Source organism: Scyliorhinus canicula, chromosome 10, assembly GCF_902713615.1.
Source record: "Scyliorhinus canicula chromosome 10, sScyCan1.1, whole genome shotgun sequence".
NCBI classification, from domain to species: domain Eukaryota; kingdom Metazoa; phylum Chordata; class Chondrichthyes; order Carcharhiniformes; family Scyliorhinidae; genus Scyliorhinus; species Scyliorhinus canicula.
The window spans coordinates 16,441,676-16,455,847 of record NC_052155.1 but is presented as its reverse complement, the minus strand read 5'-3'; the positions used below and the strand labels follow the sequence as shown (position 1 = coordinate 16,455,847).

The 14,172-nt window shown below is 49.8% G+C and overlaps 1 protein-coding gene across 1 annotated transcript in view; it reads left to right on the top strand.

The window, feature by feature from the left end:
- The first annotated feature begins 388 nt into the window (after positions 1-388).
- rnmt (RNA (guanine-7-) methyltransferase) overlaps positions 389-14,172 on the top strand; it is a 33,237-nt gene continuing 19,453 nt past the window's right edge. Inside the window, exons 1-4 of the mRNA XM_038808632.1 lie at positions 389-641; positions 7,161-7,296; positions 8,851-8,976; positions 13,305-13,420. Coding sequence (XP_038664560.1) covers positions 510-641; positions 7,161-7,296; positions 8,851-8,976; positions 13,305-13,420 — 510 coding nt within the window. The 5' untranslated portion in view covers positions 389-509. The remainder of the gene's footprint in view (positions 642-7,160; positions 7,297-8,850; positions 8,977-13,304; positions 13,421-14,172) is intronic.

The following is a 14,172-nucleotide window of genomic DNA, read 5'->3' as shown; positions in this document are numbered from 1 at the left end:
CCCTGTTAAGGGTCGCAGCCAAATCTATTTTCCGGTCGGTACGCGGCCACTCTAGTTCTTTGAAAACAAATTGAGACAATCATCTTCGCCTTCCTCCCTGGGCAAGTTGGAACTTTTTCCTGTATTGGCTGCTCCTGCTGGTGGGATCTTGCCGTGCGCAGTTGGGCCGCTGTGTTGTGGACCGGGCAGCAGGGGTCTCACTTTTCAAAACCACTTCATTTACTGTGAGGTGATGGGGGGGGGGGTGCGTCGTGTGGTTGTGAAAGGCGCTATGCAAATGCAAGTCTTTGCTTGTTGGTTCTGGTGGCCCCCCAATGGGCGGGGCCGGTTTCCATGGCAACCGTAGAGAGGATGAACCGGAAGGGGAGTGATTAGGGGGTGGGTCGCGTAGAGGTTAGAGGTTACCAGCTAACAGGAAGTAGTGGTGCGAAGCCGCTGAGTGCGCCTTTGAACATTTCTGCCCCCCATTGGGTTCAATTAGCGGGAGATCCGTCCCGAGGGAAAGAGAGATGAGCAGCTCGGCTGAACAGGAGAGCCGCTCCCCGGGGTCGGCTAGCAACCCCGGCAGCGAGGACAAAAGGCCCCAGAAATGGAAAAGGCAGGAGGAGGATGATGAGCAGCAGGAGCGACGGAAAGTCCAGGTACGGCCCGGGGGTCAGGTCAGGGCCGGGGGAATGGGTATCACCGCGAGGCCCCTCTGCAGGGGCCAGCACAGCACCCTCAGATTACAGGAGAGGGGGGTGCTATGCACCCTCAGATTACAATGGGGGGGGGGGGCGCTGTGCACCCTCAGTTTACAGGGGGGGAGGGGCGCTGTGCACCCTCAGTTTACAGGGGGGGGCGCTGTGCACACTCAGATTACAGGGGGGGTGCTATGCACCCTCAGATTACAAGGGGGGGCGCTGTGCACCCTCAGGTTACAGGGGGGGGGAGGGGCGCTGTGCACCCTCAGTTTACAGGGGGGGGTGCTGTGCACCCTCAGATTACAGGGGGGGGGTGCTATGCACCCTCAGATTACAAGAGGGGGGCGCTGTGCACCCTCAGTTTACAGGGGGGGAGGGGCGCTGTGCACCCTCAGTTTACAGGGGGGGTGCTGTGCACCCTCAGATTACAGGGGGGGTGCTGTGCACCCTCAGATTACAGGGGGGGTGCTATGCACCCTCAGATTACAAGGGTGGGGTGCTGTGCACCCTCAGTTTACAGGGGGGGAGGGGCGCTGTGCACCCTCAGATTACAAGGGGGGGGCTGTGCACCCTCAGATTACAAGGGGGGGGGGGGCTGTGCACCCTCATATTACAAGGGGGAGGGGGCTGTGCACCCTCAGATTACAAGCCCCACATCTCAGGAAGGACATACTGGCACTGGAGCGTGTCCAGCGGAGATTCACACGGATGATCCCTGGAATGGCAGGTCTAACATATGATGAACGGCTGAGGATCCTGGGATTGTGTTCATTGGAGTTTAGAAGGTTAAGGGGAGATCTAATAGAAATTTACAAGATAATACATGGTTTAGAAAGGGTGGACGCAAAGAAACTGTTTCTGTTAGGCGAGGAGACGAGGACCCGTGGGCACAGCCTTAGAATTAGAGGGGGTAAATTCAGAACAGAAATGCGGAGACATTTCTTCAGCCAGAGAGTGGTGGGCCTGTGGAATTCATTGCCGCGGAGTGCAGTGGAGGCCGGGACGCTAAATGGCTTCAAGGCAGAGATAGATAAATTCTTGATGTCGCGAGGAATTAAGGGCTACGGGGAGAATGCTGGTAGGTGGAGTTGAAATGCCCATCAGCCATGATTGAATGGTGGAGTGGACTCGATGGGCCGAATGGCCTTACTTCCACTCCTATGTTTTATGGTCTTAATGGGGGGGTGCTGTGCACCCTCATATTACAAGGGGGGGTGTGGGCTATGCATCCTCAGATTACAAGGGGGGTGTGGGCTGTGCACCCTCAGATTACAGGGGGGTGGGGACTGTGCACCCTCAGATTACAGGGGGGTGGGGACTGTGCACCCTCAGATTACAGGGGGGGATGTGCACCCTCAGATTACAGGGGGGATGTGCACCCTCAGATTACAGGGGGGGGGGATGTGCACCCTCAGATTACAGGGGGGGGGGATGTGCACCCTCAGATTATAGGAGAGGGGGGATGTGCACACAGAGATTACAGGGGTGGGGGTTCTGTACACCCTCAGTTTACAGAGAGGGAAATGTACCCTTTGTTTACAGAGGGGGGTTGTGCACCCTCAGATTACAGGGGGGGGTGGGTGGGGGTTCTGTACACCCTCAGTTTACAGAGAGGGAAATGTACCCTTTGTTTACAGAGGGGGGTTGTGCACCCTCCGATTACAGGGGGGGGTGGGTGGGGTCTGTGCACCCTCAGTTTACAGAGAGGGAAATGTACCCTCAGATTACAGGGGTGTCTGTGCACCCTCAGTTTTCAGAGAGGGAAATGCACCCTCCGTTTTCAGAGAGGGAAATGCACCCTCCGTTTTCAGAGGGCGGACATGCACCCTCCGTTTTCAGAGAGGGAAATGCACCCTCCGTTTTCAGAGGGCGGACATGCACCCTCAGTTTTCAGAGGGCGGACATGCCCCCTGTGTTTACAGGGAGGGAGGGAGGGGACGCACCCCGTGTTTTCAGGGAGGGAGGGGACGCCCCCCCGTGTTTACAGGGAGGGAGGGAGGGGACGCACCCCGTGTTTACAGGGAGGGAGGGAGGGGACGCCCCCCCGTGTTTACAGGGAGGGAGGGAGGGGACGCCCCCCCCCCCCGTGTTTACAGGGAGGGAGGGAGGGGACGCACCCCGTGTTTACAGGGAGGGAGGGAGGGGACGCCCCCCCGTGTTTACAGGGAGGGAGGGAGGGGACGCCCCCCCCCCCCGTGTTTACAGGGAGGGAGGGAGGGGACGCCCCCCCCCCCCCCCCCCCGTTTACACGGAGGGAGGGAGGGGACGCACCCCGTGTTTACAGGGAGGGAGGGAGGGGACGCCCCCCCGTGTTTACAGGGAGGGAGGGAGGGGACGCCCCCCCCCGTGTTTACAGGGAGGGAGGGAGGGGACGCCCCCCCCCCCCCGTGTTTACAGGGAGGGAGGGAGGGGACGCCCCCCATGATTACAGGGAGAGAGGGGACGCACTCTCTGTTTACAGGGAGGGAGGGACGGGGTGGCGGTAAATGCAGCCTCTGTTTACAAAGGGTGGGGTGACTAATGCAGGATTTTCACTTATATTTTCAACTTTTGGCGATTTAAGCATTAAAAGACTGAGCTAGAGTGTTTGTCTGCAGTAGTCATATTTTGAAATCATCTTGCCCTGCAAGACAAGAAAGCTTTGAGGAGCCAAAGGAAAAACAGCCTGGGCTAATGCAATTTTATTTGATGGGGTGACGGGGGTTGGGGTTGACCCTGGCAAGTTCAGATGTGTTTTCAGCCTGGAGAGTTAATTTGTTTTCAGCTTGGGGAGATGATGTCATTGTTGGGTGGAGCTAAGGTATTCAGAAGTATTGAGAAATATTTTTGAGTTGAGGTCATATCTGGCTACCTTGTAGCCTACAATAAAAGTCTTTTTCTCTCCCAGGAGGCTAGTTATAAAATAGTATTAGTATTTAAAGCGATGCAGACTTGTCAGAGGTCAAGGGGAAGCTAAAACAAACCCTTTCAAACATCTTTTTGAAGTAATCAAGCCAGTCTGCAGCTGTGTTCTCAGCAGCCAGATCAGTTCTGGAAAGCAACAGTATTATTCTGTTCCATTGTGATGTAGGGTGGATTGAAAGATGGATGTTTTTTCCTTTCTTGTTTAATTAGGAAGAAATAGTAAGTAAGGGAATTGTATTTACTGTATTAAGTAGGTTTAAGGGGTAATTGTAAGCTATTTATGGGTGTGAGTTAAATAATAGATTGATCATAAAAGTTTTGTTTTAAAATACCAAATTCCTAATTCTTTCTGCAATCTCTCCTGGAGTGAAGTATTCGCTCTTCAGTCTTGGAAAAATAAAATATTGGTGTTTCGGTTCAGTGTCCTAGCCATAGTTGGGTCTGGTCTGGCCAGAGTGGTTTGCCGAGGGGAGGGACTGCCCCCTCGGGGTTTGCCGAGGGGAGGGTGGGAGGGACTGCCTCCTTGGGTTTGCCGATGGGAGGGAGGGAGGCACAGCCCCCTCGGGTTTGCCGATGGGAGGGAGGGACTGCCCCCTCGGATTTGCCGAAGTGAGGAAGGGAAGGACTGCCTCCTCGGGTTTGCTGAGGGGAGGGAGGGGGGCTCTGCCTCCTCGGGGTTTGCGGAAGGGAGGGACTGCCCACTCGGGTTTGCCGAGGAGAGGGAGGGAGGGACTGCCCCCATGGGATTTGGGGAGGGAGGGAGGGAGGCACTGCCTCTTTGGGTTTGCCGAGGGGAGGGAGGGACTGCCTCCTCGGGTTTGCTGTGGGGCGGGAGGGAGGCACTGCCTCTACGGGTTTGCCGAGGGGAGGGAGGGCGGGACTGCCCCCTCGGGTTTTGCCGAGGGGACGGAGGGAGGCTCTGCCCACTCGGGGTTTGCGGAGGGGAGGGAGGGAGGGACTGCCCACTCGGGTTTTGCCGGTGGGAGGGAGAGAGGGACTGCCCCCTCAGCTTTGCCGAGGGGAATGAGGGAGGCCCTGACCCCCCTCGGCAAACCCGAGGAGGCAGTCCCCCCCTCCCCTCGGCAAACTCCGAGTGGGCAGTCCCTTCCTCCCTCTGCAAACCTGAGGGGGAAGTCCCTCCTTCCCTCCCTCCCCTCGGGTTTGCCGAGGGGAGGGAGGGACTTCCCCCTCAGGTTTGCAGAAGGAGGAAGGGACTGCCCACTCGGAGTTTGCCGAGGGGAGGGGGGGACTGCCTCCTCGGGTTTGCCGAATGGAGGGAGGGTGGGACTGCCCCCTCAGGTTTGCCGAGGGGAATGAGGGAGGCACTGACCCCCCTCGGGTTTGCCGAGGGGAGGGGAGGGAGGGACTTTCCCCTCAGGTTTGGGGAGGGAGGGACAGCCCACTCGGGGTTTGCCGGGGAGGGGGGGACTGCCTCCTCGGGGTTTGCCGAGGGGAGGGTGGGTGGGACTGCCCCCTCTGGGTTTGCCGAGGGGAGGGAGGGTGGGACAGCCCCCTTGGGGTTTGCGGAGGAGGGAATGCCTGCCTCTTCTGGTTTGCCGAGGGGAGGGAGGGACTGCCCCCTCGGGGTTTGCCGAGGGGAGGGACTGCCCCCTCGGGGTTTGCCGAGGGGAGGGAGGGAGGGACTGCCTCCTCGGGTTTGCCGAGGGGAGGGAGGGAGGCACAGCCCCCTACGGGTTGCCGATGGGAGGCAGGGTCCTGCCCCCTCGGATTTGCCGAAGTGAGGGAGGGAAGGACTGCCTTCTCGGGTTTGCCGAGGGGAGGGAGGGACTGCCTCCTCGGGGTTTGCCGAGGGGAGGGGGACTGCCTCCTCGGGTTTGCCGAGAGGAGGGAGAGAGGGAGGGACTGCCTCCTCGTGGTTTTCCGAGGGGAGGGGCGACTGCCTCCTCGGGTTTGCCGAGGGGAGGGAGGGTGGGACTGCACAATCGGGGTTTGCTGAGGGGAGGGGGGGGACTGCCTCCTCGGGGTTTGCGGAGGGGAGGGAGGGAGGGACTGCCCCCTCGGGTTTGCGAAGGGAGGGAGGCACTGCCTCTTTTGGTTTGCCGAGTGGAGGGAGGGACTGCCTCCTCGGGTTTGCCGAGGGGAGGGAGGGAGGCACTGCCTCTTCGGGGTTTGCCGAGGGGAGAGAGGGAGGGAGGGACTGCCTCCTCGAGTTTGCCGAGGGGAGGGATGGAGGCACTGCCTCTTTGGGTTTGCCGAGGGGAGGGAGGGACTGCCTCCTCTAGTTTGCTGAGGGGAGGGAGGGACTGCCCCCTTGGGTTTGCAGAGCGGAGGGAGGCACTGCCTCTCGGGTTTTGCTGAGGGGAGGGAGGGCGGGACTGCCTCCTCAGGTTTTACCGGGGGGAGGGAGGGAGGGAGGCTCTGTCCCCTCGGGGTTTGCGGAGGGGAGGGAGCGAGGGACTGCCCACTCGGGTTTTGCCGGGGGGAGGGAGGGAGGGACTGACCCCCCTCGGGTTTGCCGAGGGGAGGGAGGGAGGGACTTCCCCCTCAGGTTTGCAGAGGGAGGGAGGGACTGCCCACTCGGGGTTTGCCGTGGGGAGGGGGGACTGCCTCCTCGGGTTTGCCGAGGGGAGGGAGGGTGGGACTGCTCCCTCAGGTTTGTCGAGGGGAATGAGGGAGGCACTGACCCCCCTCGGGTTTGCCGAGGGGAGGGAGGGAGGGACTGCACACTCGGTGTTTGCCGAGGGGAGGGGGGGACTGCCTCCTCGGGTTTGCCGAGGGGAGGGAGGGAGGCACTGCCCCCTCGGGTTTGCAGAGGGAGGAAGGGAGGGACTGCCTCCTCGGGTTTGCCAAGGGGTGGGAGGGAGGCACTGCCTCCTCGGGTTTGCCAAGGGGAGGGGCTACACCACACTTCCCTTTGTATTTGTATTACAAGATTGGGGGGGGGGGGTTTGCAGCCGGTGTGACATTGAGTGTCATTTGCCTCTGGGAGCCATCAAAGTAGAGTGAGCAGAAATTGTAGGATAATGATCAAAACCTCTCCGGAGTGTCTGGTGGCATCGTGGTTATGCAGATAGATCCAGAAACATAACAGCTTGACACCTCAGCGATGAGGTGTGTTTCCTTCATTGTGTGAAAACCTGGTATAGAAAATCTGTTTGCATTTTGGCAGTAAATATTCCTTGAAATGTAACCGTTTTGCTCAGTCCTAAATGTCACCAATAGTAGTCTCGCACTGAATAATAATAATTGCTTATTGTCACAAGTAGGCTTCAATGAAGTTACTGTGAAAAGCCCCTAGTCGCCACATTCCGGAATCTGTTCGGGGAGGCTGGTATGGGAATTGAACCTGCGCTGCTGCCTTATTCTGCATTATAAGGCAGCAATTTAGCCCAGTGTGCTAAATCAGCCCCTGATGCAAATGTTGTCCAAATGGTTGTTTTTGCCTAAGAAATTCTGTTAAATCTACTGATGGGAAAATGCATTTATGGCGAAAACTTTTTCTATTCTCCATTTGCTGTTTAATCTCTCTACCCACATCATCAAGCTTTTTTCAAAATAAGATCTGAGGTTAATTTTGCATCTCTAAAAATTATTTGTTTCTTTTTGAATCAGAAAACTGATGAAGGACACTGTAGTAAAGTGGCTGCACACTACAACGAGCTTCAGGAATGTGGCTTGGCAGTTCGTAATCAGAGCCGTATCGTTTACATGCGCAACTTCAACAACTGGATCAAGAGTGTGCTTATTGGTATGTTTATAATCTGATTTATAGTGCATTTGCACCTCTGGAAGCGGGGGAATGGAAGGCTCGCATTTTTCACATTCTCAGGATGTCCATAAGCCAATTACGTACATCCAACGTAGAGCAGTAACGTAGGAATAATGGCAGCCGGTTTGATGAATATTGGACCAGGATACCGAGGAGATCTCTCCCCTCAAACTTTGAAAACAGGTCCATGGGCTCTTTTGTGTCCAGCTCAAGGGTTTCAAATTTAATTTGATGTAGAGTGATTTAAAATAAAATTCGTATTGGCTCAACAGACTGCCAAATCTGTGACTGAACAGAAAACATCTGATTCACAGGCTATTATTATGGGAGGCGGTGGCGTAGTGATATTGTCACTGGACTAGTAATCCAGAGACCTCGGGTAATGTTTTTGTGTTCGAATCCCACCATGGCAGCTGGTGAAATTTGAATTCAGTAAAAATCTGGAATTAATTGTGTAACGGTGACCATGAAAGCATTGTCCTGGCCCAGCCAGCGACGCCCACATCCCAAGAACAATTTTTAAAGAAAGAAATTGCATTTTACCATCCAATACTTGAAACCCCAGAATTGGCAAAGCTATTTACATTCAGGTTTACATGCATATCTCGGTGGTAAACTGGCAAGGTGCAGAAGGCAGCCTATGTCACGATGAATCAATTTATTCCCATTTCCTGATCACACATGCCTGCACTCACTGCTGTATGTTTGTTGCATATTCTTTCCACAATGTTGTATTCTATGGGAATAGGGAGGGTTTCGTTTTTTGGACACAGTGATAGCATTGAAGGGGGAGTTGTTGGGCAACAAAACCCAATCATTGTAGTGCACTTTCTGCAACTTTGAGTAGTTTGTATTAATCTAAAATAGCAAGGCTAGACTATTATATGCTTATAAAGTTGTCATCACTTTACATTGTAAAAAGACAAGAAAATATGATGAAATGAAAATCGCTTATTGTCGCAAGTAGGTTTCAATGAAGTTACTGTGAAAAGTCCCTGGCACAAAGAAAAATGGTTGTGGTCGTTGGAGGTCAATCAATTAATGCCAGGACATCACTGACTCTGCGGAGTCTGCATTTTCTCCGTGGCTGCGTGGGTTTCTGTCAGGTGAAATGAAAAATTGAAAATGGCTTATTGTCACGAGTAGGCTTCAATGAAGTTACTGTGAAAGCCCCTAGTCGCCACCTTCCAGCGCCTGTTCGGGGAAGCTGGTACGGGAATTGAACCGTGCTGCTGGCCTGCCTTGGTCTGCTTTCAAAGCCAGTGATTTATCCGTGTGCTAAACAGCCCCTGAGAAACCTGAAACTAAAATGTGCAGGAGGAAGGCAAGCATCTGAAAGAGAAAGATAGTTATACAATTTTGATGTACTCATCCGAACGGGATAACAAGTTACAGATAAAATGTAACCTTGACCTGAAACGTGTTCTGCTATCACTTCAGGGATCTCCACAAACTACACCGGCCTCCATTTTAAAAGTGTGGTTAATACTCAAGTTCAAGAAATTTTTGAGGTAAACTTGATTTTTATTGCAGGAGAGTATCTTGAACAAGTGAAGCAGAAGAACAGGCACAGCATCTGTGTCTTGGACCTAGGTTGTGGAAAAGGTGGTGATTTACTGAAGTGGAAAAAAGGACAAATTAATAAATTGGTTTGTGTTGGTAAGTAAGAGAGAACAAACTGGATCCGTTTTGGAAATTGGTCCAGAACCAAGCAGTATATAAAATATTTGGATAAGACGATTTGCTTTTATCTTTGGGTTGATGCATGAATTAAATGTAATTAAGATATAACTTAATTTTACAACTCGAACAACGTGCAGATTCTGACTAAAGTGTTTGAAATTTACAAGTTTCAATCCTGTTTTAAAAACAAATAAAATAGTTGGAAAGAAAGCCGTAAACATGTTTTTGCTATTTGTTTTAAACTAAGCTTAAGCTTTGTGATGGGAACTGTTTAGCAGTTATTAAGTCCAATAGAATGAGCATGTAGTCCAATTTATTTAGCTATTGAAGAATAATTTTCTAATTTCATTCTGTTCCCTCATAATTTTTGTCTTCTGGCCCTTTTAAGCCAGTTACTTCCAGTGAGATTATTTGTGATCACATAATACATTTCTCTCACTATTTATTGACCTCTTTGTGAAATGAAGCTTGTGTTATCATTTTCAGATCGCAAAGGAATCTATTTTACTATTTAAATTGTTTTAAAAAAAATATAGAATTTTTCTTATTTCATTCCTGGGATATGGGTGTTATTGCCAAGACCGATAGTTATTGCCCGTTGCTAATTGTCTCTGAGAACTTGGTGATGCACTGTTCTAATCCCAATGGGGGAGATGCGGTTAGGGATAGAGTTCCTTGACCGTACCATACTAGTTACTGTTATTATTTTTTTTTAAATGGTATTAATTTACAAACCTGTTGACTGTAGTTATTGGGCTGCCGAATATCTCGGGTATTTTAAAATTAAAATAATTTCAACTGTGTTGTGGCACCGGGTCAAGTGGGGACGGAATTGACTCCACGCTGGCCCAGGGTGTCGGAATAATACGGGAAAGGCATTTGAACGGATTGAGTGGAATTATTTGATGTACAAGTTACGGATATTCGGGTTAGGAGAGGTTGACTAATTCCTCTTTAAATGGTCCCCCTTGGGATTTAAGTATTTGAGTGTTTCAATTGCCCTTCAGGTATGTATGGGGCCAACTTTGTTTGGTTGATTGCATCTATTATATGGGATTTAGCTTGTTGGTCAGCCCTGTTGGTTTCTTGGCTGGGAAGGATTGCCCCGATCAAAATTAATGTGTTTCCTAGATTGTTGTACCCCCTGCAGATGCTGCCGTATTACTAGAATTATTAAGAAGTCTTACAACACCAGGTTAAAGTCCAACAGATTTGTTTCAAACACAAGCTTTTGGAGCACTGCTCCTTCCTCAGGTGAATGGAGAGATATGTTCCAGAAACATATATATAGACAAAGTCAGAGATGCCAGACAATGCTTGGAATGCGGGCATTTGCGGGTAATCAAATCATTACAGATCCAGAAATAGGGGATGATCCCAGGTTAAAGAGGTGTGAATTGTCTCAAGCCAGGACAGTTGGTAGGATTTTGCAAGTTCAGGCCAGATGGTGGGGGGTGAATCTAATGAGACATGAATCCAAGATCCCGGTTGAGGCCGCACTCATGCATGCGGAACTTAGCTATAAGTCTTTGCTCGGCAATTCTGCGTTGTCGCGTGTCCTGAAGACCGCCTTGGAAAACGCTTACCCGGAGATCAGAGGCTGAATGCCTGGTGATTGTCGCACGATGCCCGTTCATCCGTGGTCGCACTGTCTGCATGGTCTTGCCAATGTACCACGCTTCGGGACATCCTTTCCTGCAGCGTATGAGGTAGACTACATTGGTCGAGTCGCAAGAGTATGTGCCGCGTACCTGGTGGGTGGTGTTTCCATGTGTAATGGTGGTATCCATGTCGATGATCTGGCATGTCTTGCAGAGATTGCCCTGGCAGGGTTGTGTGGTGTCATGGTCGCTGTTCTGAAGGCTGGGTAATTTGAGCAAACAATGGTTTGTTTGAGGTTGTTGGAGCTTAACAAATAAGAGGCTAGGCTTCTTCCTGTTCCAGATAAATGAGCTAATCATTCCATTGATTTGGTTCACCTGAGGAAGGAGCACTGCTCCGAAAGCTCGTGTTTGAAACAAACCTGTTGGACTTTAACCTGGTGTTGTAAGACTTCTTACTTTGCTCACCCCAGTCCAACGCCGGCATCTCCACATCATAGAATTATTAAGGAAATCAATGGAATGATTAGCTCATTTATCTGGAACAAGAAGAAGCCTAGCCTCTTATTTGTTAAGCTCCAGTTCCTCGGCCTAAGGAAGGTTTGGGTGACTGGAATATTAGGCTATATCAGCTGGCCCCTTGTTTAAGGTTTGAAGGATTGGGTTAGAAAGGACCCTTCATCTACTTGGCTCAATATTGAAGCAGACCGCTCAGTTTATCTTCCACAGGTCTTGTTGTTCAGTGGTACTTTAAGGCAGGTTGTGCTAGGTGCAATGTTTATTATTAATACTCTTAGAGCGTGGAGATTAGTCTGTCGACGAGAAGGGAGATCTAAACTAACTTCTGTTCTCCTATTCAAGATAGTCTAGACTTTCCACCCGGTCTAATTGACCATGGATTTGACACTTGGAGCGATAGAAGCATTTGTAGGCTGGGAGACTTGTTCAGAGATGCTTCCTTGTCATCCTTTGAGCAGCTTTGTCAACAATTTGCCATTGCGAGACACTTTTTAAAAAAAAAAGTATTTACAATTTAGATTTTATCCTTAATAAAACAACATTATGTCTTGACTCTGATGGAAAAGAATCCCTGGTGGAAAGAATCCTCAATTGTGTGGAGCCCAAACAAGTTCATGATACTTTAAATTCCAGACCCTGTGTTAACACATCCGTGTACCTTACAGTCTTGGAGAAAGGACTTGGCAATCAATATTGACGGGGCAACATGGGTAATATATGGGTTTGAACATAGAACATACAGTGCAGACGGAGGCCATTCGGCCCATCGAGTCTGCACCGACCCACTTAAGCCCTCACTTCCATCCTATCCCCGTAACCCAATAACCCCTCCTCACCTTTTTGGACACTAAGGGCAATTTATCTTGGCCAATCCACCTAAACTGCACATCTTTGGATTGTGGGAGGAAACTGGAGCACCCGGAGGAAACCCACACAGACACGGGAGAACGTGCAGACTCCGCACCGACAGTGACGCAGCGGGGAATCGAACCTGGGGCCCTGGCGCTGTGAAGCCACAGTCCTATCCACTTGTGCTACCGTGCTGCCCAAAATAGCAGTGAGTAGATGCACATTTAAAGAATAATAATAACTTACTGTCACAGGTAGGCTTCAATTAAGTTACTGTGAAAAGCCCTTAGTCGCCACATTCCGCCGCCTGTTACGGGAATTGAACCCGCGTTGCTGGCATTATTCTACATTACAAGCCAGCTCTTTAGCACACTGTGCTAAACGAGCCTTTAAAATTTTGGTTTGTTAAAAAAAATGGAGACCCAGGCCAAAATACCACACCACTTGCATACATCATCTAGTCTTAGACACGGGTTTGATCCTGCTAAATCACCGATGTGCCTAAAGTGCCTGGTAGTTGAGGGTGATTACATACATTGCTCTGGACCCTTGTTGAGATTCTATCCTTGTGGTAGGGAGTCGTTAGGATGCTGGAGAGGATTTTTGATAGAGCTTTACATACTAATCCTGTCTCCTGATTCTGGGTCTTGCAGGTGGAGAATTACTAACTCTAACGAGAAAAAGCTGTACAATATCCTGTCCATTGTGGCTCATAGGAATATCCTATGCTGATGAATTAGTGACAGATATCCTTCAATCCAAAACTTGCATAGGTTAATTATGGAATGCATCTCTATGGAATTCCTGACCTCTCTGATCCGTTCTAAGTCTGATGCATTTTGCAAATTATGGGACTCCCACCTTAAATTCATGGCTCCATTTTGGCTGACTTACTCCTATTGGGATTTTCATCAGCTAATTAATTTCATTTTGTTAGTCTTGATATTGCAATACATAAAGGCATGCACCCTGAACTGAAATGTTCTTCATTTTGTCGTGCTCAATTTGTTAATCTTGTTGAATTAATCTATTAAATAAACTAGAGGCACCAGTTCCTTAAGTATACTGTCCTGAATTTATTTTGACTTGCTTGTTCCTATGGTCATTAGAATTCTTGTTCTGCTCTGTACCTTTTTTGCGCTGATATCCTTTTGTTACTTTGTTTATTGTAAAAAGAAATATGAAAAAACCCTAATAAAAATATATTTAAAGTTATCTTCATGATCAGCCATGAGTAGCGGAGCAGGCTCGAAGGGCTGAATGGCCTCCTCCTATTTTCTATGTTTCTGTGAGGATAATTGCATAAATTCTTTTTCATCCTTTCTCCTCTAACAGATATTGCTGATATTTCTGTGGAACAGTGCATTCAGCGGTACGGTGACATGAAAAACAGATGTTACTCTAACGAACGTCTTTTTGCTGCAGAGTTTGTACGGGCAGACTGCACCAAGGTAAAATGCTTCAAATCTGGGACGTGCTTCAGCTCTATAATCCACCATAATACATGAAAATCTTAATAAAAGTAGATGCATTGCAACATTTTAGAAGTATATTTTTAGCAGCAATGACACTATAATGTTCATAACTCAGGAAAACATTTTGTTTAGATAATCATTTACTTCATAAGCAGATTATGGCAATAACCTTTTTTGTGTTTCTAAATGCCTGTAGTTTTCTAATGCTCCTCCAATTTATAGTCTGCTTCGCATTCAAGTGTTTTATCCAACAAGTTCAAGGAGGCTCACTTGGACTTTAGCGTTTAAGAGATGGATTAGCAGACAGTTTGTTTTTCCCAACTTTAAATTGAATGCAGTAAACTGTACAAAGACCTCAGTAATTTGGATGTTTTGCTGCTTTCTAATGACTGGAGAAAGATGTAAGTAGGACAAAGGGATTAGCTATTTGCAAGAACTATTCTTGCAAAGAACTGTTATCAAGGTGATAAACTGGATTGGCCTGCTTGTATGCTGTAGACTGCTCTGGTCCAAAACCCTCTGCAGTACAGGAGTTGGTCAGCACGGTAGCATTGTGGATAGCACAATCTCTTCACAGCTCCAGGGTCCCAGGTTCGATTCCGGCTTGGTTCACTGTCTGTGCGGAGTCTGCACATCCTCCCCGTGTCTGCGTGGGTTTCCTCCGGGTGCTCCGGTTTCCTCCCACAGTCCAAAGATGTGCAGGTTAGGTGGATTGGCCACGATAAATT